The sequence below is a fragment of the Canis lupus genome, chromosome 33 (genome assembly GCF_048164855.1).
Source record: "Canis lupus baileyi chromosome 33, mCanLup2.hap1, whole genome shotgun sequence".
In the NCBI taxonomy this organism is placed as follows: Eukaryota; Metazoa; Chordata; class Mammalia; order Carnivora; family Canidae; genus Canis; species Canis lupus.
Window position 1 is genome coordinate 16,537,786 of NC_132870.1, and position 27,166 is coordinate 16,564,951.

The 27,166-nt window shown below is 32.6% G+C and overlaps 1 protein-coding gene across 3 annotated transcripts in view; it reads left to right on the forward strand.

The window, feature by feature from the left end:
* Window positions 1-27,166, forward strand: part of GRID2 (glutamate ionotropic receptor delta type subunit 2) — a 1,466,011-nt gene that overhangs the window by 1,159,348 nt on the left and 279,497 nt on the right. For all 3 annotated transcript variants that reach the window (XM_072810836.1, XM_072810835.1, XM_072810834.1), the window contains exon 11: window positions 5,357-5,669. In XM_072810836.1, coding sequence (XP_072666937.1) covers window positions 5,357-5,669 — 313 coding nt within the window. The remainder of the gene's footprint in view (window positions 1-5,356; window positions 5,670-27,166) is intronic.

A 27,166-nucleotide genomic window follows, 5' to 3' on the forward strand; every position in this document is an offset into this window, starting at 1 on the left:
AGCATAAGTTTATGCTTCTAAGTAAGATTCAGTTATTGTATGGCTTATTAGCCATGTCCCCTTATAGTATCCACTCATCTCCTTTTCACAAGCTGAAAGAATGTAGGTTTTTAAAAATCACCTTTTGAGGAAAATGTTGAGTGTATAATTAGAACAGTTTTTAAAAAATTATTTATATTCCAGGTTTAGTACTAATTCTTCAAAATTCAAATAATCACTTCTTCTTTAAGCATTTGACATACATTAATATTGCGTAAAATATTGAACCTACTGTAGTAGACTCTTGATTACCTTAGCAAATGGCAAATAACATAAATATAAACAAATTAATAAACCAAGAACCTTATTTTAATCATTGAAGTAATCATTTATTAAGATATAAATCTTTTATCAGTGCTAAAATATTTAATAAATTTTAATATTACCATTTTCTTTTTATTCTGTAAAAGTCTGTCTCTGTCAGAAATGCTAAAGAATAGAAGAGACTTTATAAGAATTGAATAATGAGTATCCAGTAAATGTTCCATCTTCATTCATATATGAAGCAAGTTTTTATTGATCATGAATCTATGCCAGACAAATGTGGTAGATACCAGGAATATGTCAAATTAAAAAAAAAAAATCACAGTCTTTAGTTTCATGGAGCCTGTAGTCTAGTAGAAAAGTCAGACATTAACCAACGAATCACATAATTATTTGTAAAATAACAATTGTCACAACTACTAGAGAAGTGAGGAATGTAGGCCTCTGATAGTATATATATATAAGATTTATTTTTCTAATCAAAGGGGGTCATGGGTAGCTACCCTGAGGAAGTGATAATTGAGCTGATTTATGAATATGAACAAGAGTTTACTTGAAGAATTTTCAGGAAACCCAGTCCATTTAGTGGGAATAGCATGTACAAAGACCATGTATCAGGAAGAAGTGCTGGAAAGGAAAATAGTTCCACATGTAAATGTTGAGGTAGATTGAAGAAAGTCTATCTAAATATGTATGGACTATGTTAAAGAGTTTAATCTTTTTCCTAAGAGCAACACAAATCTATTGAAAACCTTTAAACTATGACAAGGGACAGGATTAGATTTTCTCTATAAAAAGATTACTTTGTCTGTAATGGGGAGATTAAGAGAAGAAAATGCTAGATTTCAGGTAAACTGATAATGAGCCCATAAAAGCAATGGTGAGAGCTGGAAATAATAGAGAAGTGAATGGTTATTAGGATTCCTAGGTGGTAGAATCAACAGTGATAGACAGGATAGGAGGCATAAGATTGGAAAAGATAATGAGACCACCAAGCTTTAAGACTTATGTGAAAAGATACTCATTGAAACAGGAAACATGGGAAGAGGACCGGTTAGAGTTGAACACCATGAATATGGCCTTGGCCATATTAAATTTGAGGTATTTTTGAGACATCTAATAGAAATGTAGTTACACAAATCAGTCTAGACTGTAGAACTCAGATATACCTAGAAAAATAAATTTGTAAATCTGATATATAAATGGGGACGATGGAAGTAATGGATATAAAAGGATTGCCTAGGCAGCAGATCTCAAATGAGAAAAGTCTGTAAGGCCCAAGTCCAGAGGATTGCTAACATAAGCTTGAAAAAAGAACTGAAAAAGTAGTTTATATCATGTCATGAAATCCAAGGAAAAGAATGCTTATGATGGAGAGAGTAGTCACTGTCAAAGGTCAAGAAACCTAAACAGATGAGCACTAAGTTGCGTCCATTTCACTCAGCAATGCAAAAATAAAGAAGTGCTGTGTTCATTGAGTAACAGAGTACTTAACAATATGGGTACGAAAGAATCTTCCAGACTCGCTAGGAAGTTTGGAAATAGAGACAAATCTTCAGAGAAAATTGTAAAAAGGGGGAGAGAAAGTATAACTGGGATTCAGAAGTCATGGAGGGGAGGACAGGCTTTTCTGTTTTTGTTTTTATTTTAATGCAAAGGAATTACAGAATCCTTTCATAGAAAATTTACAGTTGTTAGGATGATGTTTAATACATTAAAAAAAAACAACAGGAGTTTAAATAATTGAAAGGGGGGATTGGTTAATAAGTTTACTGATGGATAGAGGGTTGGGAAGACAGCTCCTCCAATGTAAATAGAAGTTAAATAGAATAGAATAGGGATTTAAATAGCTTTAAATAAGTTGAGAGATAACGGTTAAATAGAATGGGGTATAGATTGAGAGATAGAAATAAGTCTGAATTTTAAACTGATATCTATGTTCTCCACAAAATATCAGTAAAGGTCATCTTCCAAGAGTTGGGGTGGGGGTGTACTGAGAAGATTAAAGGTTTAATGAGGTAAAGATTTGAAAAATAGAAACTGTACAAATGAATTGACATGTATGCATACATAAACAGATAAATGATGAGGAAGAAAGGAAGAAATGGAGAGAGAGAAGGAGAAAAGAATAAAGAGAAAAGGGAAAGAAAGGAAGGAAAGCAGTGAATGAGGAAGGGAAGTGAATGATAACAAATTATCATTTGTTTCTAATAATTTTTGGTAGTTTTGAAAGATTCAAGAAGTTTTTGTGCTATCTTTCTGAATCAGTGGTTCTTGTTTTATTTTTTCTGCTCCAGTAAAATTTCTCTCATACAAGTAAGGATTATCACATATTCATATCAAGCACAATGATCTGCTATATTATTGATTCTGAAGGAGAAGATGAAGTACTTCATCAGAAATAGGAAATCTCAGAAATAGGAAAATATGCGCATATGTTTTTATGTTGTGTCTGAATGTAAATGTACTTGTGCAGTTTGAAAAGGCCATTAAATGATTCTGAGATGTCCTCCAGAGGGAGACTGGGAATTTCTAGCCAAGTATTAAAAGTGGACCAGAATTTAGGAAGTTCTCCATAAAAAAAAGACAGGCAATTATTATGTTTAATAAATATTTTAGCACATACAATAAAATCAATTTCCTTTTTCGAAAGTGCACAGTATTCCTTAGATATCTATTTTCCATTATAGAAATTTGCTTCGTGATACTTAAAAGTATCTATTAGTAGAATCACTGTATGACTATTCCAATTCATAATCATTTACTTGTTAAACAATTATCAACAAAATATTGATGAATATTTACAAATATTCAGTCAACTTGTCAGTAAGTTCTGCCTTAGGTGAAATTTTCTGATTTTAATTTAGTCATAAAATGCTTTGGGTTACTAGTCCATCAATTAATTACTAAATTACTGATCCATAGTACTGTAATGTCCTGAAAAATTAAAGGCGACTTCTGAAAGCCTAATTGAATCTTGGAGAGATATTTATTCACCATTAGTATTAAGATAAATGTGTCAACTCACAATAATCACACTAAACTTAGGTACCTTCATTTCACAAATGAATAAACTGAAGCTCAAAATAGATAGAACTGAAGATGTAAGGATCCAGGTTAGATTTTCAGTCTGAAAAGACCTGCTTCCTAATATCTAGCTATAGAAAATAAATACGTGAGCTGGAAACAATAATAATTATTTTTCTAAAAAAGTTCATTTTCATGTAGTGTTATTAAATTTAATACCTCTCTATAAGTATAAACTCAGTGTTTATTACTAACATGGCCTTGTTGCAATATAAATAGCGCAATAAAAAACCCACAAAATTTTAGACTCTTTTAAGGTAAAAATTGTCCTAGTTATTTTAACCACCTACCATATGAGTTATTTGGAAAACGAAGAATTTTATGCAATAGGGTAAGTGGTTATGAGGACAGGTTTGGAGTAAGAAAACTGAGCTTTAATATTGGCTTTTATACTTATTAACTATGAGCACTAATGAGTTACTTAATTCTTTGTGGTTTCCCTATCTATGAAATGGAGGGGAAAACACATAATTCATGATGTATTAGAAGGATTAAATAAGAAATTTATTTAACTACTTAGTACTGGGCCAACAGCAAATATATATGGATTGATATATATGTGTAAAATGTATATGCACACACACACACACACACACACACACACACACAAGAGAGGGACGCCTGGGTGGCTCAGCAATTGAGCGTCTGCCTTTGGCCCAGGGAGTGATCCCAGGATCTGGGATCGAGTCCCACACTGGGTTCCGTGTAGGGAGCCAACTTCTCCCTCTGCCTCTCTTTGTCTCTCTGTGTGCGTCTTTCATGAATAAATAAATAAAATCTTAAAAAAAAAAAAAACACAAGAGGTTTAAATTTAGCTTAGAATAGTTTTGAAGCCATTATTACTTCAGACTAGATTTATTTGAACTGGTTTAGCATTCCATTAGGTATGTTACTTTTCATATTGTTCTTGTTTTTGTTTGTTTGCTTGCTTGCTTGCTTGTGTTGGTCTCCAAAAGCAATAAAACCAGTTTCCATACTCACTCCTTCATAAAACAATAATAATACGTAATAAATATGTATTATAACAAAATAATAACAAAAATGTTCAACAATTTAATATAGTATTTGTCTGGAAGGAGCTTCCCACAGCCTTAGTCATAGCCATGGATCATTATTTCAAACAAAATATATCTTTTAGATATTTAAATGTGTGTTCTCATATCATAGAATTTAAATGTAATTCATTTGTTCTGTGATCGCAATAGTACATAGCAATTTTGCTGTGAGGTTCAAATAAGTAAAATAGAATGTACTGTAGTTTAGAGCGCTATCACTGATACACATTGAAAAGAAGGGTTGTTTTTCCAAGAAAAATTATGTCTCGTTAAGCTTTAATTTTTCATTAAAACATTTCTGAAGTTTATACAGTAAAATCATAGTTGAGACTTTTGGCAAATGGCATTATAACTTAGTGCTATATGAAAGTTCTAACGAACTGCAATGTCTTTAGAGCTTAATAATATAAATTCTGATGCAGAGAAGTCTAAACCAAAGGTAAAATGCTAGGTTGAGGTGTCTTGTTTTTTGTCTTTTATTTTAATTACCGGCCTGATAATTTACACGTTAAGAACATAATTAAATATCTTGGAAGAGAAAGAATTCTTTAGAATAAGTCTTACCTTTGCTACTGTGTTAAATATGGCTTTGATAAAATGACCCAAGGAAAACAGACAATTCCCTTCAGGTGTTATCTATGTCTGAAATATTCTTCACTGATTTCACATGCACTGATAATATGAACAAGGTAATTTATCTGACTCTTGTAGAGCAAGGTTTGTAGTAAGAAATGCAAAATTCACACAGAGTTTCCCTCTAAGAAGTCTGTGCAGTGTTTTTTGGTTTATATAAAAAGACTAAAGATGTTGCCTCAGGCATCTATTTTCTTTTCCTTAAGGCAAGCTGAAACATCACAAATCAAATTGTTTTTCACATTGTTAATTTAATATTTTCTCTTTCAATTTCTCAGAGAGCCGACATAGGGATTTCTGCTTTAACTATCACCCCAGATCGTGAGAATGTGGTGGACTTTACAACACGCTATATGGACTACTCAGTGGGAGTACTACTTCGAAGGGCTGAAAAGACAGTGGATATGTTTGCCTGTCTTGCACCATTTGATCTCTCTCTATGGGCTTGCATAGCTGGCACTGTTCTTCTGGTGGGTCTTCTGGTCTACCTCTTGAATTGGCTTAATCCCCCACGATTACAAATGGGATCAATGACTTCTACTACTCTCTACAACTCCATGTGGTTTGTGTATGGATCCTTTGTACAGCAAGGTAAGGAGAATAAATACATTTTATTATGAAAAAGGAATATGTTTCAAAAGCCATAAATTAGTTAAGAATGTTCTGTATCTGACATCAATAAGCGTTCTAAAGGGTCTTCACAGCAATGCTCAGAAAAGAACATTTCCTACTCTTTCCTAGAGGATCTCAAACACAGCAGGTTTCCCACAAAAATGGTTCATTATCTTTTGATGTAGGTTCAATTTCATCAACAAAGCCAAAAATGAATGTCAGAGGTGAGGTTCACAAGAAAGTCAAGATCAGATTTCCCCTCCTCCCCACCACCTAATTTTTTTTACCCTTTCTCTGTCATTCTGAGAAATAGTCTTACTAAGATGAAACAATTTACTACCAGAGCAGATACTGTTTAATTATTTACATATGTAAGACATGCTGAGACTGGTTCTTGGCTCAGAGACATTATTCAATGTATTAAAAATATTTAATGATAATGAAAAAACTTTGATTAATTTAAGATTCTGATAAGAAACTTTTGTCTTATCTTTCATCTTAATATTTAATCTTTACCAATGATTTAATTTACAATGTCATGATATTCTAAAGAATGTCTTTGTTTTGTTATTCAATATTTAATCTGCCCTACTCTTTAAAATGTCTAGTTAATTCTTTGACTTTCATCATTTTAGAATGAGTAATACTTATTGAATTCCTTATTTGAGACTATTGCCATTGTACGAATGAAATAATAGAATACTTAGTGGATCGATAGTTTTTTACAAACCTGTCACATGTATTGAAGAGGAGAAATACATATCACAGTAGAGATACACGACATGTTTGCCTTAATGTTTGCAAATCTCAATTTTTTTTATTCACACTTGCTATTAGATTTGCCATTAAATTTGAGTAGTTGTTCTCAGATGCATACTCTTATTTGAGACCACTGGCCCAGAGAGGGCCGAGGACACAGCTCTTAGAAAAGGAATGGATTAGAGGAGTTTTCAGTGGTAACTGACAAGGTGTAATGAGAAAGACTCAAGTACCATGTATTCCATGCAGTGGTATACATACCAAGTAAAGACAATATTTAAAGATGGAGGGTTTGGTTGACCATGTTGACATTTCAAAAAATCAAGTAAAATTAAGACTTGAAAGATATTTATTGGATTTAAAAATAAACTTGTTGGGATCCCTGGGTGGCGCAGCGGTTTGGCGCCTGCCTTTGGCCCAGGGCGCGATCCTGGAGACCCGGGATAGAATCCCAAATCAGGCTCCCGGTGCATGGAGCCTGCTTCTCCCTCTGCCTGTGTCTCTGCCTCTCTCTCTCTGTGTGACTATCATAAATAAATAAAAATTAAAAAAAAAAAAACTTGTTATTGGTTGTATACCAGTGACCATATCTGGATAACCAGTTCCTCCAAACCAACCAAATTTATGGGTCAGAAGTTTAGACAGGACATAGGGAGGATGGCTTGTCTTTACTCAGTGATGTCTGAGTACTCAACTAGACGACTTAAGGTCTGAAGATGAACTCATCTGAAGGCTTGTGCATTTCACTTACATGTCTGGTGGCTGATGCTGGTAGTTTCCGTTTTCTTCTATGTTCTCTCTTCATGGGATGGCTTGGCCTTTCTCACAGGATGGTAGATAATTTTTCCATAGAGAGCATTCCAAAAAAGAGAAAAAAAGAGTCAATGAAACATAAAAATGATGGAGCCCCTAGATGGCTCAGTCGGTTGAGTATCTGCCCTCAGCTCAGGTTGTGATCCTGGGGTCCTGGGATCAAGCCCCATCTCAGGCTCCCTGCTAAGCTTCTCCTTCTCCTTCTGCTGCTCCCCAGCTTGTTCATTCTCTCTCTCTCTCTCTCTCTCTCTCTCTCTCTCTCTCAAATAAATAAATTAAATATTAAAAAAGTAAACATAGAAATGTTATTGCCTAGATTGGGGATCACAAATTTGTATGATGGTGTGAGTTTTTCTTGCAGGGAAAATCCTGGTTTTGACCATCTCATGACTTTGTTATAAGAATTAAAATGGCCAGAGATTATGAAGTTCTTATATAAAATAACTTATATAAGGGTCACATAATTATTTATCAAATAAAACATAAGAACAAATCAGACTTAGCTGTGGGTAGTTAGGCACATGGAAAAAGGATAACAAGGCAAATATTTTAGATTATTGGCAAGATAATGATTAAAATGGTAGCTCTTCAGGTACATGAAACAATAAAAAAATAGAAAGACCAATAATAATGCAGTAAGAGTAAGATTGGAAAGTAATAGAGGAGTAGTGGGAGATAATAAAGTTTTTGAGGAGGCCAAAGAACAAAAGTGGAAACATCAGTGTGAGGGAGTTTGAAGTTTGTATTTATCAATTCCTGAAGTTAAGATTCGGTAAAGGACTTCAAAGCTGATCAAGGAAAAAAATAATAATAATAAATAATAATAAAAATAAATTAAAAAAACAAAGCTGATCAAGGAACTGTGAGCACAGAGGACTGATTAAACTATTTGCAATGATGGTCAGTTCAGACGGGAGAGAAAAAATGAGCCATGTGCCAAAACTGTTAATATATGAGGAAAAATAGCTAGGAGATGTTGATAGATAGGAGTACTATCTAAAAATAAAAGTTGGTATAGTTAGATATAATTAACCTCTGTTTTCATCTTACTTCTTCCCAATCTGCCCAATTTTCTGCACATGGTTTTAATAACCACTAATATGCAGTTGATCCCCCAAATCTGTATCACCTATTCTTTAATTTTAGTTTTGTATATCCAGCTGCCCACTAGACCAGTCTCTGGATATAGCAAAAGCACCATGAATTCCAACACTGATTCATTTTACACTTTAAAACTTTGTAGCTTCTCATATTCTCTATTCCAGCTGATGCATTACCAGCCACTCAGGTATACAGGTTAGAAACTTTGAAAACAGTTTGGATTTCTCTTTCTTCTATCCTTTATATCCCATAACCAAGTCCTATGAATTTTACCTTCTAAATATTTCTAGAAGTTGAAATCTTGTCTCACCTAGACTGATGAGCCTACACTGCTACCTAGATTTGGCCTACTTCATTTCTCATCTGAACTACAGGAATCTTGTTAACAAATCTTTCTTTTTTCAATTTTGTCCCCTGCAAACATATGCTCCACATACTTGCAGATATATCCAAGTTATTTCTATCAGGGAGAGCTAACTACATAATTCCCATTCTTTAAATATTTTCATGGCTCCTCAATGCCCACAGTTTACAAGTCTGAGTTATTTAGAACATGAATAATATTCCACTATCGGGCTCCAGTCCAGGGCTCAATTCTAATTTCTTACCACTCATGCCTCACATTTAATTGTTCAGTTATTCCAAATGGCTTTTGTCCCTTGGACATAAGACTGCCATCATGACTCTCTGCCACATACGTCTGCTCCTTTCAATTCCTGAAGTGCCTTTATTACTAAGCTGCTTAATCTTTATTTGTACTCTTTGGTTTCATATGGCAAATTGCTATGCATCCTCTAATTCTGGCTGTGATCTTGCTTCTTTTAGGAAATATTTGCTGGGATTAGGGACCATCTTCTATGCTTCTGAAGATATATTTATCATAACACATAAACTATTATGTAATTGACATTTTTTCATTTGTTTCTGAGTCCTTTGAGCATAAAAGTGGCTTACCTTTATAGTCCCTTTGCCTACAGTTCAGTGTCTTGTACATATTAAGTGTTCGATAAATGAAAAATGATCAACTAAATGAATAAATACATGCTAAATAGTTAACTAAACAAAGCATAGTGTTAGTGTTAACTGCAATATTGTGTTTATTAGATTATAATTTGTTCCCCAATGATCTAAACTCATTAAACCTAACAGGAAGTGACTCAGAATGTCTCTACTAGTGTATTTTACTAGGAAGCTAAGATGAGGAACTTATAAATAAGATCTCCAATCTGTTGAAACTTTATTTTTGAGGATTTGACATGCTTTCTGAACTCGGCCTATAGGTAGCCAAAATTTAGAAAGTTTGGGGGCGTATCCAAGAGAAAAATATAAGTAAAATTATCCATATGGTTAGCATGCTTTTCTAGTTGTGTAAACATGACACAGATATCAAAAGTTATAAATATGATAAGCACTTTTTCATCCCAACTAGGTCTTTAAATGAATTGTACAGCCTGTTGGTTGATTGTACATTTATACAAATTCCTAGTGATGGATAATGCTGAATTGCATATGATTAACTACTTCATCTTTGAAATGCTGCCATTCTTCCACTTCCTAACAATGAAAAGGTGAATTTGTTAAAAGGTACAGAAAGCATCTTTACATTTGGATTAAAAAATAAATTTAGAAAAAGCTCCTAAACCCTATGAAAAAAAGAATTAGTCAATGACAGAGTCCGTGCACAGGCATGGAGTTAAAGGTAGTAATAATCTTCAATAAAAATATAGTCTTTTTAAGAAGTACAGCTGTTATTCAGAATTACAGTCTTTATTGAGCCACTAGACCAGGTTGAATAGGGATAAAAAGCATTTCATGTATTATCAGATAAATTTCTGAAAAAAAGACTTTAGGGATAGGTAAAAGAAAAATGTTAAACATGTGTCAGTTGTTTACTAATTCTGATTTTTAAAAGTCTGTAACTTCAAAGCATTCTGGAAAAATAGTCAGGGAATCCAACTGTGCAAAAGCAGTATGGCCCATTATAGAGATAAACCTACTACATCTGTTTGGCTGAAACATTAAAGCTTGTGAATTAGATAGTTAAATGCATGAATGAGAGACCAATTTTATGCAAGTTTTGTTGTCATTTTATATCCTCCTTTATTTCCATGTCTACATGCATCTCTCTGCAATCAACATACTTAAACAACTAGGGTTTGATTTTTGAATATCCCTTATATTAGCTTTATGGGCAGTGACTCTTAATATCATCTGGGCCTGGGGGGTGGGAAGCCTCTATGACTTTTTCACATATGTGCTTGTATACAATTTTTTTTGCTGTTTACTTGCAAAGGAAAATTTCAGAGTTTGCTTCAGATGCTTTTGTCTGATTGTAGGAAGTATAAATATATATAGTCACAGAAAACATTTGAAGCTATGACATGTTTATTTACCAGCAAGCATTTATTAAGTCCTTAACTAAGAGAGCACCAACTATATGCCAGGAACGGGAAGAACAAAAGGAAAACAAGGAATAACCACATTAACTGATTTCCTTACTATGTCTTGGGTATGCTGTATATCATGCCCAACCTAGATGTTCAGAGTATGGTCATAAATAAGAAAGACACAGTTCTTGCAGTCTTGCTTGGAACCATCTAAATGGGCCATAGCCAAATGGGACCATAAAAACCATTTCCGATGAGAAGAGCAGACAGCATTATTGGAAAGAATAAAGAAGGAAAATTCCTTTGATAGCTTTCTTAAATATCAAACAGCTCCACAGATGCCAGTGATTAATAGAAAGGGGGCCTTTAGGAATAGTAGAAGATAACTTGATGGCTGATGTGCAAGAGTTAACAGGAGAGGCAACCCACAGTGTTTGAGATCCCAGGACAATTTTTGGAAGAAAATTAAGAGCTCTTTCCACTGCCAGATGGATTGTAGTGTTACAGAGAATTACAACTTTCTCATTTTCACAAAAAGAAGAATCATTCTATCGAATTAGGCAACTAAAGAGATTGTTGATGAGAGAGCATCTCTTTAAAACTCTGCATAGAAAAATAACTCAAAAAAGACATCCATTTTTTTGGTATAGATATAAAATATACAAAACTTATCAATTTGCTGGTTGCAAAACCCCAAAGGATACAAACCTTGTAGTGTAGTAGCTAAAGCCATTCCTTTGTAATGTTATCTGATATTTCACATTCAATTTGAATATAACAAGAATGATATTGGCTAGCTTTGTTGTTTACTGACCCTAATGTACATGGGGAAAATGAAAGTAATTCCCAGTGACAGGCTAACTGGACTATAGAGACAAATTTCTTTCTACGTTCTGTTCTTACAGACATTAACTCAAAAAAGCTCTATGTAATTTTTATTTAGGTTCAAAAACACATCTCTGTTGTTGCTAATTATGATTGGCAGTCCTTAACTAAGAGAGCGCCAAACACTCTGAGAGCTGTCATATCCACTTGAGAATTTCCCCCATGCTGATTTAAAACATGACAAGGTGTTCATTTCCTTCCATTTTATCACCAGAATTCACCACTAAAGAAAAAAAAAAAGTTGAACTTTCACGTTCTCAGCTGCTATTCTCAGTCTATCCTTATGAGTGTGGGAAATGAGTAATTTGTATGATAGAAAACAATGCAGTGATCCTAAGATTGGAATCCAATGGTTTACATTTCCAATGAACTGTACTGAGCTCCTAAGCAATTATTCCATGAATTATATGTATGTAATATGCCCCTGAATTTCATTTATTCTACTACCAGCTCCTCATGATTTGAGCCAGACAATCCTTTCTCATGCTAAACTGGCTTTTGCAGAATTGAAAGTAATCAAAGTTTTGAGGCAAAAATCAGATTTCTACTTATATAATGCTTATCAAACAAGAACTGTTTAAAACATTTTCTAGACTTCTGCAGACTGCTTAAGAATGTATACTATAGAGACACCTGCGTGGCTCAGTGGTTAAGGGTTCCAGGTTCCTGGGATCAAGTTTCGCATCAGGTTCCCCTTCTCCATTTGCCTATGTCTTTACCCCTCTCTCTGTGTCTCTCATGAATAAATAAATAAAATCTTTGAAAAAAATGTATACTATAATTAAAAGCATTATTTTATTATTTAATGAAACAAAGGAGTGGTTTTCTGCAAGCCATAAAAAAAACTAAAAAGTGATTTTAAGATATTCTGAGTTGTTTTCCCTCCTTCCTCAAGTGCTTTAAGAAAAAAATAGTTTTTAAAATCTAAATTTAAGTTATCAAAAAGGAGGTATCACAGGTCCTTAGAAATAATAGCATTGATATCATAGTAGTACTCAGTATTTGCAGTACCATGTTACAAAACCCCTCAGCTTAAGTCATAAGGATTGGGTCAGACATCACCAAAGATAAATTTATTCTAAAGATAATTTAGGATTGATCAAAGTTAAACTATGGGGATCAGAAGACTATAGGTGGTAAAAACAAACAAACAAAAACAACAAAAAATACCCTATAGATGGCACTAGAGACCATCAGTTTAGAATATAAATTTTGAAATTCCATTTTTGTTTGACCTGAATCCATTTTCCCCTTCATCTATAAATATGTATTTAGAGGTTTAATAGTGATGGTTATATTTCAAAAACTGTGGGAAACTGATCCCTGCTTTCAAAAACAGTATCAGCATACTTTGAAAATTAAGACTAGCATTTAACCTGGTTCTAAGATGCATACTTATAATCCAACTATAATGTCTGGTTTACAAAATTGATGAGTAATAAAGTCCTGTGATACTTTTGTTAAATACTCTTGAATGTGGCATAGCCCTTACTTTAATGTTTCACAATTTGAAGGCAGCAAAACTACAATGTGTAATATAAAGTATAAATTCACATTACATATCTTATCATATATAATAGTGTCCCTTATTTGTAAGCTACATTTCTTGATGACAATTGTTCGTTTTTTTAAGATTTAACAAAAGATCAAGCATGACCCATATTTCCGTGGACGCATAAAATTGCTCTTTGATTTGTGGCTGTGACCAAAATTTATAGTCTCTTTATATTTACAACTCTGTCTCTTAGACTCTAAATTAGCAATCCAGTTGGGACAGCTATGCAGTTTGTCCTGTCTGCTTCACTTGTTTTCTAGCAGTTAATGTTTATATCCATTGTTTAAGCTCTCCTTTAACGTGTACTAAAAGGATTTCTTCTGCCTTTACTATCTCAAATTCTTTATTCTCCAGAAAACATCTGTTTAGTTATTAAGTAAGAATTATTTATCTAGTCACAAGAGTGAGGAAGACAGCATGGTGTCTGTCTTCATGGAGCTTTCAATGTACAAGAGAAATAAACTGGTAAACACATGGCTCCATCACAGAATCATAACTATCAGGTTAAGGAAAGCTCAAATCATGATGGGCTTGGAGTTTACAGATATGCTGCTATTTGGTACATTGCAATTAGGCCAAATACATATAAAATCATGACCTATCAAAATAAGGAACACAGACTAGGATCCAATTTTTCACCTAGTGACAATGGAAGAAATGAATCGTCCAATCAACCCACTTTATCTTTGCTTTTTGATCTATAAAATAAAGTGCTAGATTACTTTAAAAAATGTTCAGCTCTAAGATTGTATGATTCTGTCATAGCAATATCTATGAAAAGAATTATTTTTCTATCTTTGTTTTCTTGAGATAGAAATACAGCTCAGTGTTAAATCCTACATCTATCATTTACTAGCTATCTGACATTGGACAAGTCGCTTAAACTCTAGGTGCCTCAATTCCCTGAATAATAATTGCCTACTTCATCAGGTGTTTGAAAAATTAATCTCTCACGGATATAAACACCTAAAACTGTGTGCATGACATAAAATAGGCACTCAACATTATAATTCTAATTACCTCAACATTTTTGTGGGCCTCAGCAAGAGATAGAATCAACCACATTGTGTAATGCTTTATATACTCAAAATTACCTCACAGAAAATAAGCATTATTTTAAAGAAGCATATTATAATCAGGCATAAGGAAATATATTAGAAAAACTAGTCTAGCTAATGGAAATGCTAATAGTAAAAGTCATACACTAACAAATTCATAATAACTTTGTCATTCAGCCAGATATGAAAAACTAAAAGCATTTTTCCTACGTCTGTACATCATTATCACATGTATTGTGATAAACTGTACCATAAAAGGGCCCAAGGTGCAACAAATAATGAAATGAAATTGAATGGAATTGGAAGTTTTGATTCAGGACGCTTCCAGTTTACATATTAAGTCCTTAAAACGATTGAATAATTTTAGGAGAACTAATCTATAAAAACTGTGTAAATATGTGTTTTGTTTTTGGAATTATGTCTTGAAATCTGTACCTAACATAGCACAAAATTGAGTATGAACATCATATAGAAGGAGGCTAATTTTCCTAAACTAATCAATGCTACAAACTGCCATTGATGGCAGTTTATTACCATTTGGATCCATTCCAGAATTGAAATAGTAATGATGATGATGATGTAACTTTGGTTTTTGCTTATTACACTCACAATGCCAGCACTGAAACTTAGAATATTTAATAATTTTTTATTGAAGCATAATTGACATACATTTCCATTAGTTTCAAATATATAACATAATGACTTGATATTTGTATATTTTGTGAAATGATCACCACAATAAATCTAATATGTACACATAGTTAAATAGAATTTTTTATGATGAGAATTATGCTGAGAACTCTCAGCAATTTCAAATATGTAATACAGCAGTATTTTCAATAGTCACTCTGCTGTACATTACATCCCTGTGACTTATTTATGTTATAACTGGAATTTGCACCTTTTGCTTCTTTTCACCCATTTGGCCCACACTGCCTCTGGCAACCACCAGTCTGTCGTCTGTATCTGTGTGCTCAGTTTTGCTTTTTAGATTCCACATGTGACTGAGACCATATGGTATTTGTCTTTCTCTCTCTGGCTTACTTCATTTGGCACATGCCCTCAAGTTCTATCCATGTTGTCACTAATGGCGAGATTTCATTTTCCTCCATGATATACAATGGAATATTATTCAGCCTTAAAAGAATGAAAAAATATATATGCATATATAACATATTTTTCCATGTATGAAATATTTCTTCATTTATTCATCTGTCTTATTGGACACTCAGGTTGTTTTATCTCTTAGCTATCATAAATAATGCTGAAACGAACATGGGAGTATATACATTATTCCAAGTTAGTGTTTTCATTTCCTTTACATATATACCCAATAGTGGGACTGCTAGGTCATATGGTAATTCTGTTTTAAATATTTTGAGGAAACTCCATACTGTTTTCCAGAGTGGCTGCTCCAGTTTGCATTCCCACCAACAGTGCACAAGGGTTCTCTTTTCTCCACATCCTTGCCAGGACTTGTTATTTTTTCCTTTTTGATAATAGCTATTCTAATAGGTGTGAGGTGATATCTCCTCATGATTTAAATTTACATCTCCCTGACGATTAGTGATATTGAGCACCTTTCAGGTGTCTTCTTTGGAAAAATGTCTATTCAGATCCTTTGCCCAAATTTAATCAGATTGGTTTTTTGCTATTGAATTGTATGAAGGTTTTTTTTATATATAGTTTGAATATTAGCCTCTTATCAGATATATAATTGCAGCTATTGACTCCCACTCAATACATTGCCTTTTCATTGTGTTGGTTTCCTTTGCTGTGCAGAAGCTTTTCAGTTTGATATAGTCCCACTTGTTTTATTTTTCCTTTTGTTGCCTTTGTTTTTGGTGTCAGATCCAAAAAAATCATTGCCAAGAGCAATGTCAAGAAGTTTGCCATCTATGTTTTCTTCCAGGAGTCTTATGGATTCAGATCTTACATTCAAGTCTTTAATCCATTTTGAATTAATTTTAATATATGGTGTAAGGTAATGGTCTGGTTTAATTCTTTTGCAATGTCAATTACTATTTGATTGCTTAATATAGTGATAAAACTAAAAGCAATCTTGCCTATGAAAAATAAATATCACCTATGTTAAATACTATGCTAAAGTTTTAAATACACTGATGCAATTCCTTTAAACTTAAGAAAATTGCTGAAATATAGTTACATTAACTTACATGTATGCTTATAGATACTTTTGAAATACAATATAATGCACAGGAAAGTTATAAATAGTATAGTATTTAACATAGGTGATATTAAAGTTATAAATAATATAGTTAAGTATATGGTCCCTTTATATCATCACAGCATTAGAATCTATAAAACCAGATATAAGGTCAATTTGAAGAAGAAAACAATTTCTAAATAACCAATAAAATTTGTGACTACCATCTGAGAAAATCAAAGCCCATTATAGTATTGTAAGTTAAATTTGTTAGTTAAATCAAATAATATGCCATTCCAGTATTCACAAGGTTGATTCTAAATTAAAACTGTCTTTGATACTATTTGATTATCAATATTAACAATCTAAAAATAAATTATATTATTAAAGTTATTGAAAAAGAATAAAAGATCTTTGTATGGTTTTCCAAAAATTATTTTAATACAGTTTTTGCCGTATTAAATATTCATTTGTTGCCTAAAAGAGAATTTTTTGTAAAGTCTGTATTTTAAGGAAAGGTGATCCTAATATTTTTGGCTTTTACATTTTGAAATAGTCTGATTTCAAATAATTATCTGCAAAGTTATGAAGAATTGTTGACAGTGTTCTCTTCTACCATAGATCCTTTCTTTTTTTTTTTTTTTTTTTCCACAAAATTCAGTATCCATTTATTCTGATATAGTGGTACCTTGTTGTGGTTTTAATTTACTATTGTTATTATTATTAGAGAAGTATTATTAACATTTTAACATATAGAGTTATATTAGCTTCAGGAATACAATATAACAATTCAACAATTCTATACATTTCTCAGTGCTCATCAGGGTAAGGGTACACATAGATCCTTTCTAATATCATGATGGTCTCTTTCTTTCTAAATATAAAGTAATTTTGCTATATCAGCAGGACTGTCTGCAAGCACCACATTTCTATTCTATTGTTATACTATCCGAAGAGTTAAGGCCACTTAGTTTTCAGTCCTCTGCCTTACATCACCACCCAAGGAGTACTATAATCCTCTAGAAATGCATTGCCTGGAGTGTGGCACTGCTTAATAAATCACTTCATCTTATTTATCTTTCTCTTGACATATATCTAGCAGCAGGAACCATTATCCTGTGACAATGTTAAGTTCTATTGACATTTTCTCTTAATTAACTACACCACTGGCTACAAATTTAACATTGGGAATAAACTTCCTTTATTTAATGCTATCTTGAACAAAGGAAGTGTTAAGTTTGTCATGCATTCATTGTCTTAACAGATACTAAAACATCTTTGTTATTTTCTCAGACTGGTTTATTTCTCTGCTGAGAAAATAAACAGAATTCATATATAAAATCATGTTGCCTTATTTCATTAAGACAACTGACCATTTAGACAAGTGCACCTTTTCATTAGGTACCTTAATGAATATATGAAAGCTCTATTATATATGCCTGAATTCCTCTGTGATACCATTTCTTCAATCAACTCAGTGACTTTTATGTACATTTTATAATTCACAGAAACATTTCTTTTGAGATTAAAACATGTTTTATGTACTTTAAAGCTAAGTGTTTGGGGTTCAAATTAAAAATCCGTCATTTATTCAACATTATTGGATGTCTACAATGTGACAGGCACTATTCAAGCAACTGGAGATACCTTTCTGAGAAAAACAGTCAGGCTTTTATAGAGCTTATATTCTAGGGAAGGGAGACATAAAAAACAGTAGGCTAAATAAATAAATAACACAGTATGTCAGAACTCAAATATTATAGAAAAACTAGCTCAGAGAGAAGGGAATTTAAAGTACATGTGGAAGGGTTGCAATTTTCAATAGGTTCATTTAAGTAAGGCTCTAAGCATTTGATATTGGAGCAAAGACTTGGAGGATGGAAAGGAATGTGCTGTAGAGATATCTGGGAGAAGGGTGGTTAGTTGTAGGGAATCACAAATACAATGACTTGCTCCAAAAAGCCAGAAGGACAGCTTAGTAGGTGAAGTCAGAGAGGTCCATGAGTTCAGATGAAATTAGGCATTAAATTTTTGGCTTCTACTTTGTAGTAATGAAGAGTCACTGGAGTGTTTTAAGCAGGGGAGTGGCAGGACAAATATTTAGATAAAGACCAATTGTTTTAGGGGGCATTAATTATCAAAATATTCTTTATCTGTTGTGTTTTCAAGTCCTCCAGCATACTTGAGGATTTAAGAATTGTTTGAAAAAATTGTAGATTTGTATCTGACTGATGATTATATTTCATAGGTGCATGAATGTTTGTCTGTTTAGGCAGATATGTGTTGCTTACAGCATATATCATGAGCCTTTCAAAAACCTTAACTCCAAAAGCCAGTCACACTGATTTTTATTCTCCAGATCAAGTAATTATGGTTATCCATTTCAGACAACATATCAACATTAAGTGAAAAGGCATTTATTATTCCCAGCTTTATTTGTGGTGACAGCTCCTGAAGAAAACCATTCTTTTGTAAGTAATCTTCCCCAGGGCTCTTGGTAAAAAGGGAGTAGAAAGAAGAAAAAAAGTAATTGCATTCACAGTGTATTTCTTCCTTTTCAATCAACTTCCTTATATCTTTCTGGAAACAATAAATGTTAGTTTACATAAATTATTTTAGCCCTTTGTTTTTACTATATAATATATACATATAACATATAAATAGTATCTATAGGTAGGTAGATAAATAGATATAGATATATAATATAGAGAGATAGCTATAAATATCTATCTATCTATCTATCTATCTATCTATCTATCTATCTCTATACCCATATCTAGATATGGAGAGAGAGAGTTTTTTTTCCCTGTATCAAACCAAACTACAAATAATGGCTTCCATTCAGAGTAGGATTAAATAATTCCCTTGTTCTTAAATCATCAGTAGTGATCTTCTCTACAGAAAATTCTTTCTGTAAAGAAATGTAATTGAGATCTTTATTACTTTTATTTGCTTGAAATTTATATATATTTCTCCTTTATCTAAAAAGATCTTAAATTCTGCTAACATTCATAATGACACTGGGCTTTTTTGCTTCTCTTTTTCTTATTTTCAGGAAAATAAATCAATAACATTATACTTAAGTTTTCCTTGTCGAGTTTAGTTTTTTGACTAAAAAATTTCTTGATTTTTAAATTCACAGTCACTTGGTCACAAAAGGCCATCTGGAATACAAGATTAAATAGACACTAGCTTCAGCCACACTGGGAATCTGTAAACTCAGCATTATCCCTCAGAAAAACCTTCCTTTGAAAATGATGTGCATTTCATCCATTGATGAAATATACTTATATATATACTTAATATATACACTGTATATATATATATATGTGTGTGTATATATATATATAGTTAATCTCTAAGCCATAGAAAAAACAAGGTCAAATCTTATGCCAATACCAGGAAATAGAACAATTATAGTTGTATAAGTCCCCTGGTAGTTGTTGCAGATAGTTGTATAGATAGAGACACTTATGAAAACTAAATATTTTTAAGTAAGTCTTTAATATTCAATCCTCCAAATATTGAACATGGTTTAGGTTAAAGAGTGAAAATTAAAATGTTCACTCTGATGTTCATTGATTTTTTAATTTTTTCTTCTGAACTAGTATTGACCCAATTGACATTCTACAAATGCTGACTTGAATTGGGTAAAGCAAGTTGGAAATTATATTTGATGACCTGAATAATTCATTAAAAATGATAAGCATTAAAACTTGCTCTAATAGCACAAACACATTCTTTATAATAATGTAAGATAATGAAGCTGGCCACATGCAATGTCCAGGATGGACACTTATAAGTTGGAATGAATAACTTTTGTGTTACTAAATTACAGAGAATACTTATCTAACTTATGAACCAAAAGAGAGTAATTTGGCTGAGATAAAAGTCATTCCTGGCACTAAAAGGCAATTTAACATGCATTTACACCCAGGAAAGCTTAGAAAATGAACAGTAATTACAGAGGTCAAACTTGTAAGCTGGCTGTGCTTACTTGTTTCACTCCAAGACTTGAGTGCAGGGCAATTTAAACTTCAACTCTGACTATCTGAGACTATCATTTAATTTAGGTAGCTTATCAACTGAGAATATTATAAATAAAGACGTAAGTATATATCCAAGGCGTAGATGATTCCACATACCAAACACCATCATGACGAAGTGTTATAAGTTTATAAACATATTACATACATGTTATATATGTTATGTATATCCATTATATATATAGGTATATATATATTTGTCCTTTAGAATACCTCCTCCTGATATGTTATTGTAAAACTAACATACATACAGGGGATGCCTGGGTGGCTCAGAGTTGAGCGTTTACCTTCAGCCCAGGGCATGGTCCCAGAGTCTTGGGATCAAGTCCACATTGGGCTCCCCTTGAGGAGCCTGCTTCTCCCTCTGCCTATATCTCTGCCTCTCTCTCTGTCTCTCTCATGAATAAATAAATGAAATCTTTAAAAAATTAGCATACATATTTTAAATTAACATATTACATACATGTTATATATGATTATATATATTTTCCTCCTTTATGTATTATATATACATATGTATATTTCTCCTTTAGAATACCTCCTCCAGATATGTCATTATGTATTTTACAAAACTAGTTGATAGGGGTGAAAACAAATTTTGTGTAATGCAAAGGTGTCAGAAAATAACCCAACATTTATGATTTTCGAAAACAAGAATCAATAAGCTATACTGTTTAATTTTTTCTTTTTGCCTTTAAGTAGTAATAAAATAGTCTTATAAAATAAGAAGTATTTTCATTTAAAATTACAGATTTTTATTTTTTCTTTTCCTTTATGACACTTTAAAATGCAACTCTAAAAAAATAAAAATAAAAATAAATAAAATAAAATGCAACTCTATTCTTTTAGATGATTTTTAAATAAACCTGCAAATACAGTGCTTATTAGATATGCATTTTATGTGTCTAATTTGTTTTACAAGTTTTAGGGGAATATAATAAAAAATATTTGAAATCAGAGAATTCAAAGGATATGAAGAATGAGAAAACTAAGTAGAATAAAGTTATCATTCTCCTCTTTTAAAAATATAGACTTAATTTTTAAATTATAACATCTGGTATTAATGAAATAAAATGAAATAAGTTTCACAGAAAAAATCTTTAAATCTTATTAAAACCATTTTCCTCCTTTCTTTTGCTTCTGTGCAGATGGTATTTTGATAATCACTGAGAAAGTCACAGTGGCTGTGCTGTATTTTATAGATAAGTTATAAGGAGGAAAAATGCCACTACCTCCAACTTTTAAGCTATCTTTTCATAAGATAAGCATCTCCAACAATGCTGAATTTTATAATACTTGTTTTTTCCTGTTTTTAATTTATTGTCAACTCATCTCAAAAAACAAAGTGATTGTAGGAATTCTATAGCAGGACTGAGAGGTTTGAAGACAGAGATGAAGCTTTCAGGGACCCTCCCAGGCTGATCTTTAAGTGCTTTGATCTGGTACTTTTGATCTTCAATTTGGCGTGTTATTGCTAATCAAGATGCTTATGCTGGAAAACTTCCCCTTAACACACAAAAATATGTGGAAATTTAAGCTTGAAACAATTCTCAGGGTTATGTTTTTCTTTTCAAGTTTAAAAATGATGTACTTTCTATTTATCAGTGTATGCATTGTCATTTCTTCTCCCAAATTTCATATCTTATTACTTTATTCATGCTGATTAGAGTTTTATCAATAAATGATCTGATAGAGTATACCTGTTAATCACAATGAAAGAGTCGGGTTAGATTATAAATTTAACAACAGCATTTCATAGTTATATGATGTGTGCTATTTAAAGACAGTATGGGGCAGCCCTGGTGGTGCAGCACTTTGGCGCCACCTGCAGCCCAGGGTGGGATCCTGGAGACCCTGGATCGAGTCCCTCCTCAGGCTCTCTGTATGATGTCTGCCTCTCCCTCTGCCTGTGTCTCTGCCTCTCTCTCTCTCTGTCTCTATGAATAAATAAATAAATAAATCTTTAAAAAAAAAATAAAGACAGTATGAAGGATGGCATGGTTATTATGACACTTTTGAAGTCAACCAGCTAACAGGTTAGCCTGAAGAACATTAGCTGCCATCATCTCAACACCTTTCTATTTTTATAGAAGAGAAAATGAATTAGAAATATATCTGACAGGATTTAGCACTGAGTATACCGAGTGTCAATATACAGAAAATATACTAATATGTAGATATAAAATAAGTTTCATATTGTATATGACATTTTAAAATTTAAATTATCAACACATTCTGAAAATTATTCCTTGAGGTATTATTACATAGCTTTATTGTCTCTATAAGAACCTATATTATATGAGTGTGTGTGCATAAATACATTGTTTTCCTAAATTTCCTATTATTGCTTGCTTATAAAATTGTCAAAAAATCATTCTATTGGTACAGTATTTGTATGCATCCTTGGTTATTTTCTTAAGAAATTATCCCAGATAGCAGCTCCTGAGTTATATATATACATGCACACTTCTAAGATTTTTGATACTTTCAACCAAATATTATACCATACAGCATATTCACATATTTTCAATAATTAAAAATATATAAATTTCGATTAAATTTTAAAGAATTTATTAAAAAAACAATAGTAACTTAATATAATGTAAAATTCAGCTTTATATCACTGCATTTCACTAGATACTTAGGAGACACTTAAACATATTCAAGCAGAAGCCATTGGGTGGATATAACACATGGCAAATTTAAAACTGAAAAAAATGTTAATTAAATCATTTGGACGCAAAAGCTCAGAGCCCATCATTGGTAACGTACTATTAAGACAAAAAGCAGTCTGAAAGTTAGTTTAACCATTTAAATGTGTATTACTGGTGTTTATGGAGGTATAAAATTATACCATGTAATGCAGTAGGGCTATTCTAATAACTTAAAATTCAGCAGCAAAATTTTTATATACTTAAAGGAGGACCATGTTCAAAATGATAATGGGGAGTGAGGTGGGGTAGGGTCAGAATCCAACTACTCCATAAAGAGAAAAGAGTACAAAAGAAAAAAGTAGCTGATCAAAATTTACCTGAAATACCTTGTCCAATCTTTGCAATTTTTTAAAATTTCATTTGTAAAACACACACACACACACACACACACATACACACACACAAAGCATCAGAAAATCTTCAAGTTGTTACTCCCAGAGCCACCTAAGATTATTGGGCAAAAGAAGACTCTAAAAGGTGTTACAAAGAGTCTTATTAAGGGAGGCCTGGGTGGCTCAGTCTGTTAAGCATCTGCTTTCGGCTCAGGTCGTGATCCCATGGTCCTGGGATGGAGGCCTGCATCAGACTCCCAGCTCAGCAGGGAGTCTGCTTCTTCCTCTCCCTCCATCCTTCCCCTCATCCCCACTTACATCTTCTTTCTCATGCTCTCTCTCTCTGTCTCAACAAATTAAATAAAATCTTAAAAAAAAAAAAAACAGAGTTGTAGTAAGCCACAAAGATGACTATCTTCCAGTGATTTCATTTTCTGCAAGTGTGAAATATTTTCTAAAGACTGCTGAAAAGTTCCTTATACAGTAGAGTTAGAATAGGTTTGTACTATGAGCAACACAATAGAAGAAATTAAAAATAAGTTGCAGAAGATTGCACAAGAACTTAGTCATATGACTACAATTAATATTAATAACAATTCCTTGAATAATATCTTCACATAAAAACTGCCTACTATGTCTGTTTTTTGAATAGCAGCCTGCATTCTCAAACAATTGCAGGAGTCTCTTGTGTATTGCCATATGGCATAGAAGAAATTTCTAAGTCTATGAAACTTGGAAGAAACAAAAAATATATATTCTTTCTATTTTCAATAGGCCTATGCAGAAAATCAAGATGAATGAACGTCCCCAGGGAAAAGGGAAACAAAAAGTAACACATCATTTTGTTTGCATGTAAAACTTATGCAGTGAAAGTTTTATCTGCCTGAAAATAGCCTAGTATATCTAATGTTACTAGTTACAAAGTTATTTGTCAAAGTAATTTAAAGAACAAAATATAATAGCTATTTACAGTCTAATAATTTGGGCTTATAATTTTTTAATGATTCAACAAAAAAGTTTATATGTCATTATTAAAATAGAGAAATGATGAATATGCCAATTGACTATCCAAAGAATGAAGTTAAGGTATACAGAATCACAGCCCATCTTCAAGAACAATCCAAAAATAAAAAATAAGATCCTAAAATGGAGACCCACATCGGTTGCCCTGCTCAGTGGGGAGTTTGTTTCTCTCTCTGCCCCTCTCCTCACTCGTTTTCTCTCTCTTTCTCAAATAAACAAACAAACAAATATTTCTTTTAAAAAAAATCTCTTATTTTTGCACTATCCCCTTTCTCCTATCTTCTTACATCTCCCAAGATTACCTATTAATTATAATGGTTATGTTTTAAATTCATTGCTTCTTACAGTCATCTAAGAAAGTATCTTGGTCTTAGTAAATTATTTCCAATACGAAATAATCAGGATTGTTTCCTGAGTTTTATAGGTATTTCAACTATTATTCTGGGTTTTTTTTTTAAGTTTTGTTTACACAAGTCTATCCTAAATTTTTGGCTTGTCAGCCCACAATAATCTTATTTGTCCTCACTATTCAAGAGAACAGAGGGAGAAAATGAAGTGGCAGTAATAAACCAGAAGCCTTAATGGAAGAAGTGTGTTTGGAGGAGGAGACACCTTAAGGCTTCCTAGATTCTCTGACATGTGTCACTCACTCCCCACCTAGCCTTTTCCCTTACTTGTGAGCAAAAATCATCTGCCCCTACTCCTCTCAGATCTTGACGTTGGCTGAGGAAACTCATAAGACTGGTAAAGATTAGGAAAATGCTTGCAAAACATTTAACACAATGCCTGGTGCAATAGTAATAAATAAAAGCTTTGATTACTTTCTTTCCTAACCTTTGTTTTCAATCTCTTACTTCCTGCTTTTGCCTTGAGTTTAGTAGGTTTTTGTTTTGTTTTTTGTTTTGTTTTGCAATTTTATTCTGATCTCTCTCCTCCCTGACCTTACTTTCTACTTCATTACATCCATGGTTTGGATTTACCACTTCAGCCCAGCAATATGAACCTGTTTCCTGACTTTTACATTGCTCATTCATTCCACCCAAATCTTTGACTCAGTGACTACTGAGGCTGTAGATTGAAAATGCCTTTAGAAATCCTTGAGAGAATCTACAATCCACACCCAAATAGCATATTAAAGGAAGAAGAGAAGAGGAAGAGGAGATATTCCTTAAGTAAAATAGTAAGCTTTATGTAAATCCTAAAATACATTCAATTTTACGTATTTGCATTCACACACAGACACCTAGGAGCTGTAGTTCATATACATTTTCTTATTCAATCAGAAGTGTTGTGATAATCGCTAGTATGTGAATTATTTTACATCTTTCAGTTAAAGTTCTTTCTGTATTACTTACTGAACTCTATCTGAATATATAAAGCTCATATACTGAATAAAATGTCTGTATTTTATTTCATTAAATTTCTTGTAGTAAGAGCACACCAAAATCTAATTCCTTTAGCCATTTTCCAACCTATTATGCAAAAGAATATACTGATAGAAACCAGAGAGGAATCAGGTTTTTCCTTCTGCTTTTTAAGATATCCTCCTAAGAACTTAAACATAAGAGTTCTAGAAAAAAGGAAAAAGAAGTTCAAAATTGAGAAGACTGATACTGTTTTTGAAAAACTGAATTCACAATATTAAATGATTCCCTTCTCTATCATATTATAAATCCTACTGTACACTCATAAACGAGTAAAGATTTGAAACATATCTCCAATGGTGGTAATAGGTTACTGGATTTGAATGGCATTTTGGAGCTTTAAAAATATATATTAGACTTACTCCTGGCTCTCATATCATCATTAAAACTCATTGAATATGTATTGACATTTTCTGACCTTGTGGAAACAGTGACACATTGATACATAAGCCCTAGTTCAGGAATTAGTCTCAGAAATTCCAGAGGTAATGGGAAGTGTCACTCTGAGATCCACTTTACTTTTGATTCCTGTTGACAGCTGTTTCTTACCCTTTGAACTTTGGTGCTTCTGGGATTGGTAAAATGGGTGCAGTTTTACTCAGAACCACTGATTGATTGGATCTCTGAAAAATGGGGTTGATAATGGCACTAGAATTTATATAGTGGTTTTATATGGTGGCTTAGGCCTTGCTATAATTATTTTAAAACATTAAAAACTAATACATCACTATGAAGTGGCAGGCCAGACTCAATGGCAGTCTTGCTTCACGCTGTTTGACAAATGACTAGTCATCCAGACAACATTTCCTCATTGAGCACCTTTCCCAGTCCTCATTTTGTTGCAAGTCTGTGATAAAGTCAGCAGGTAGCAAGAAAAATAGTACAGAAAGAAGAAAGAATAATTTGAGGGCCTCCAGAAAATGATATCTGGATATTTTTAAAGAATCATGATATACATGTTGCTCATACCGTTTACTACTGTTCCTTTTTTTTTTCTTTTTTTGGTTAACAGATAAGCAATTGATATATATATCCATGTATTAAAATAGAAACAAAGCAACCAAAGTATGAATCAAATACTTTAGTAAATAAAAATAAACTAAAAGGACATGAAGACAAATACAATAGACAGAGAAAACAAAGAAGTGACATAAAGTGACTTCAAAAATCTCAGTTTATCTATGAGCCAAACTACTTGAAAACTATCTGAAG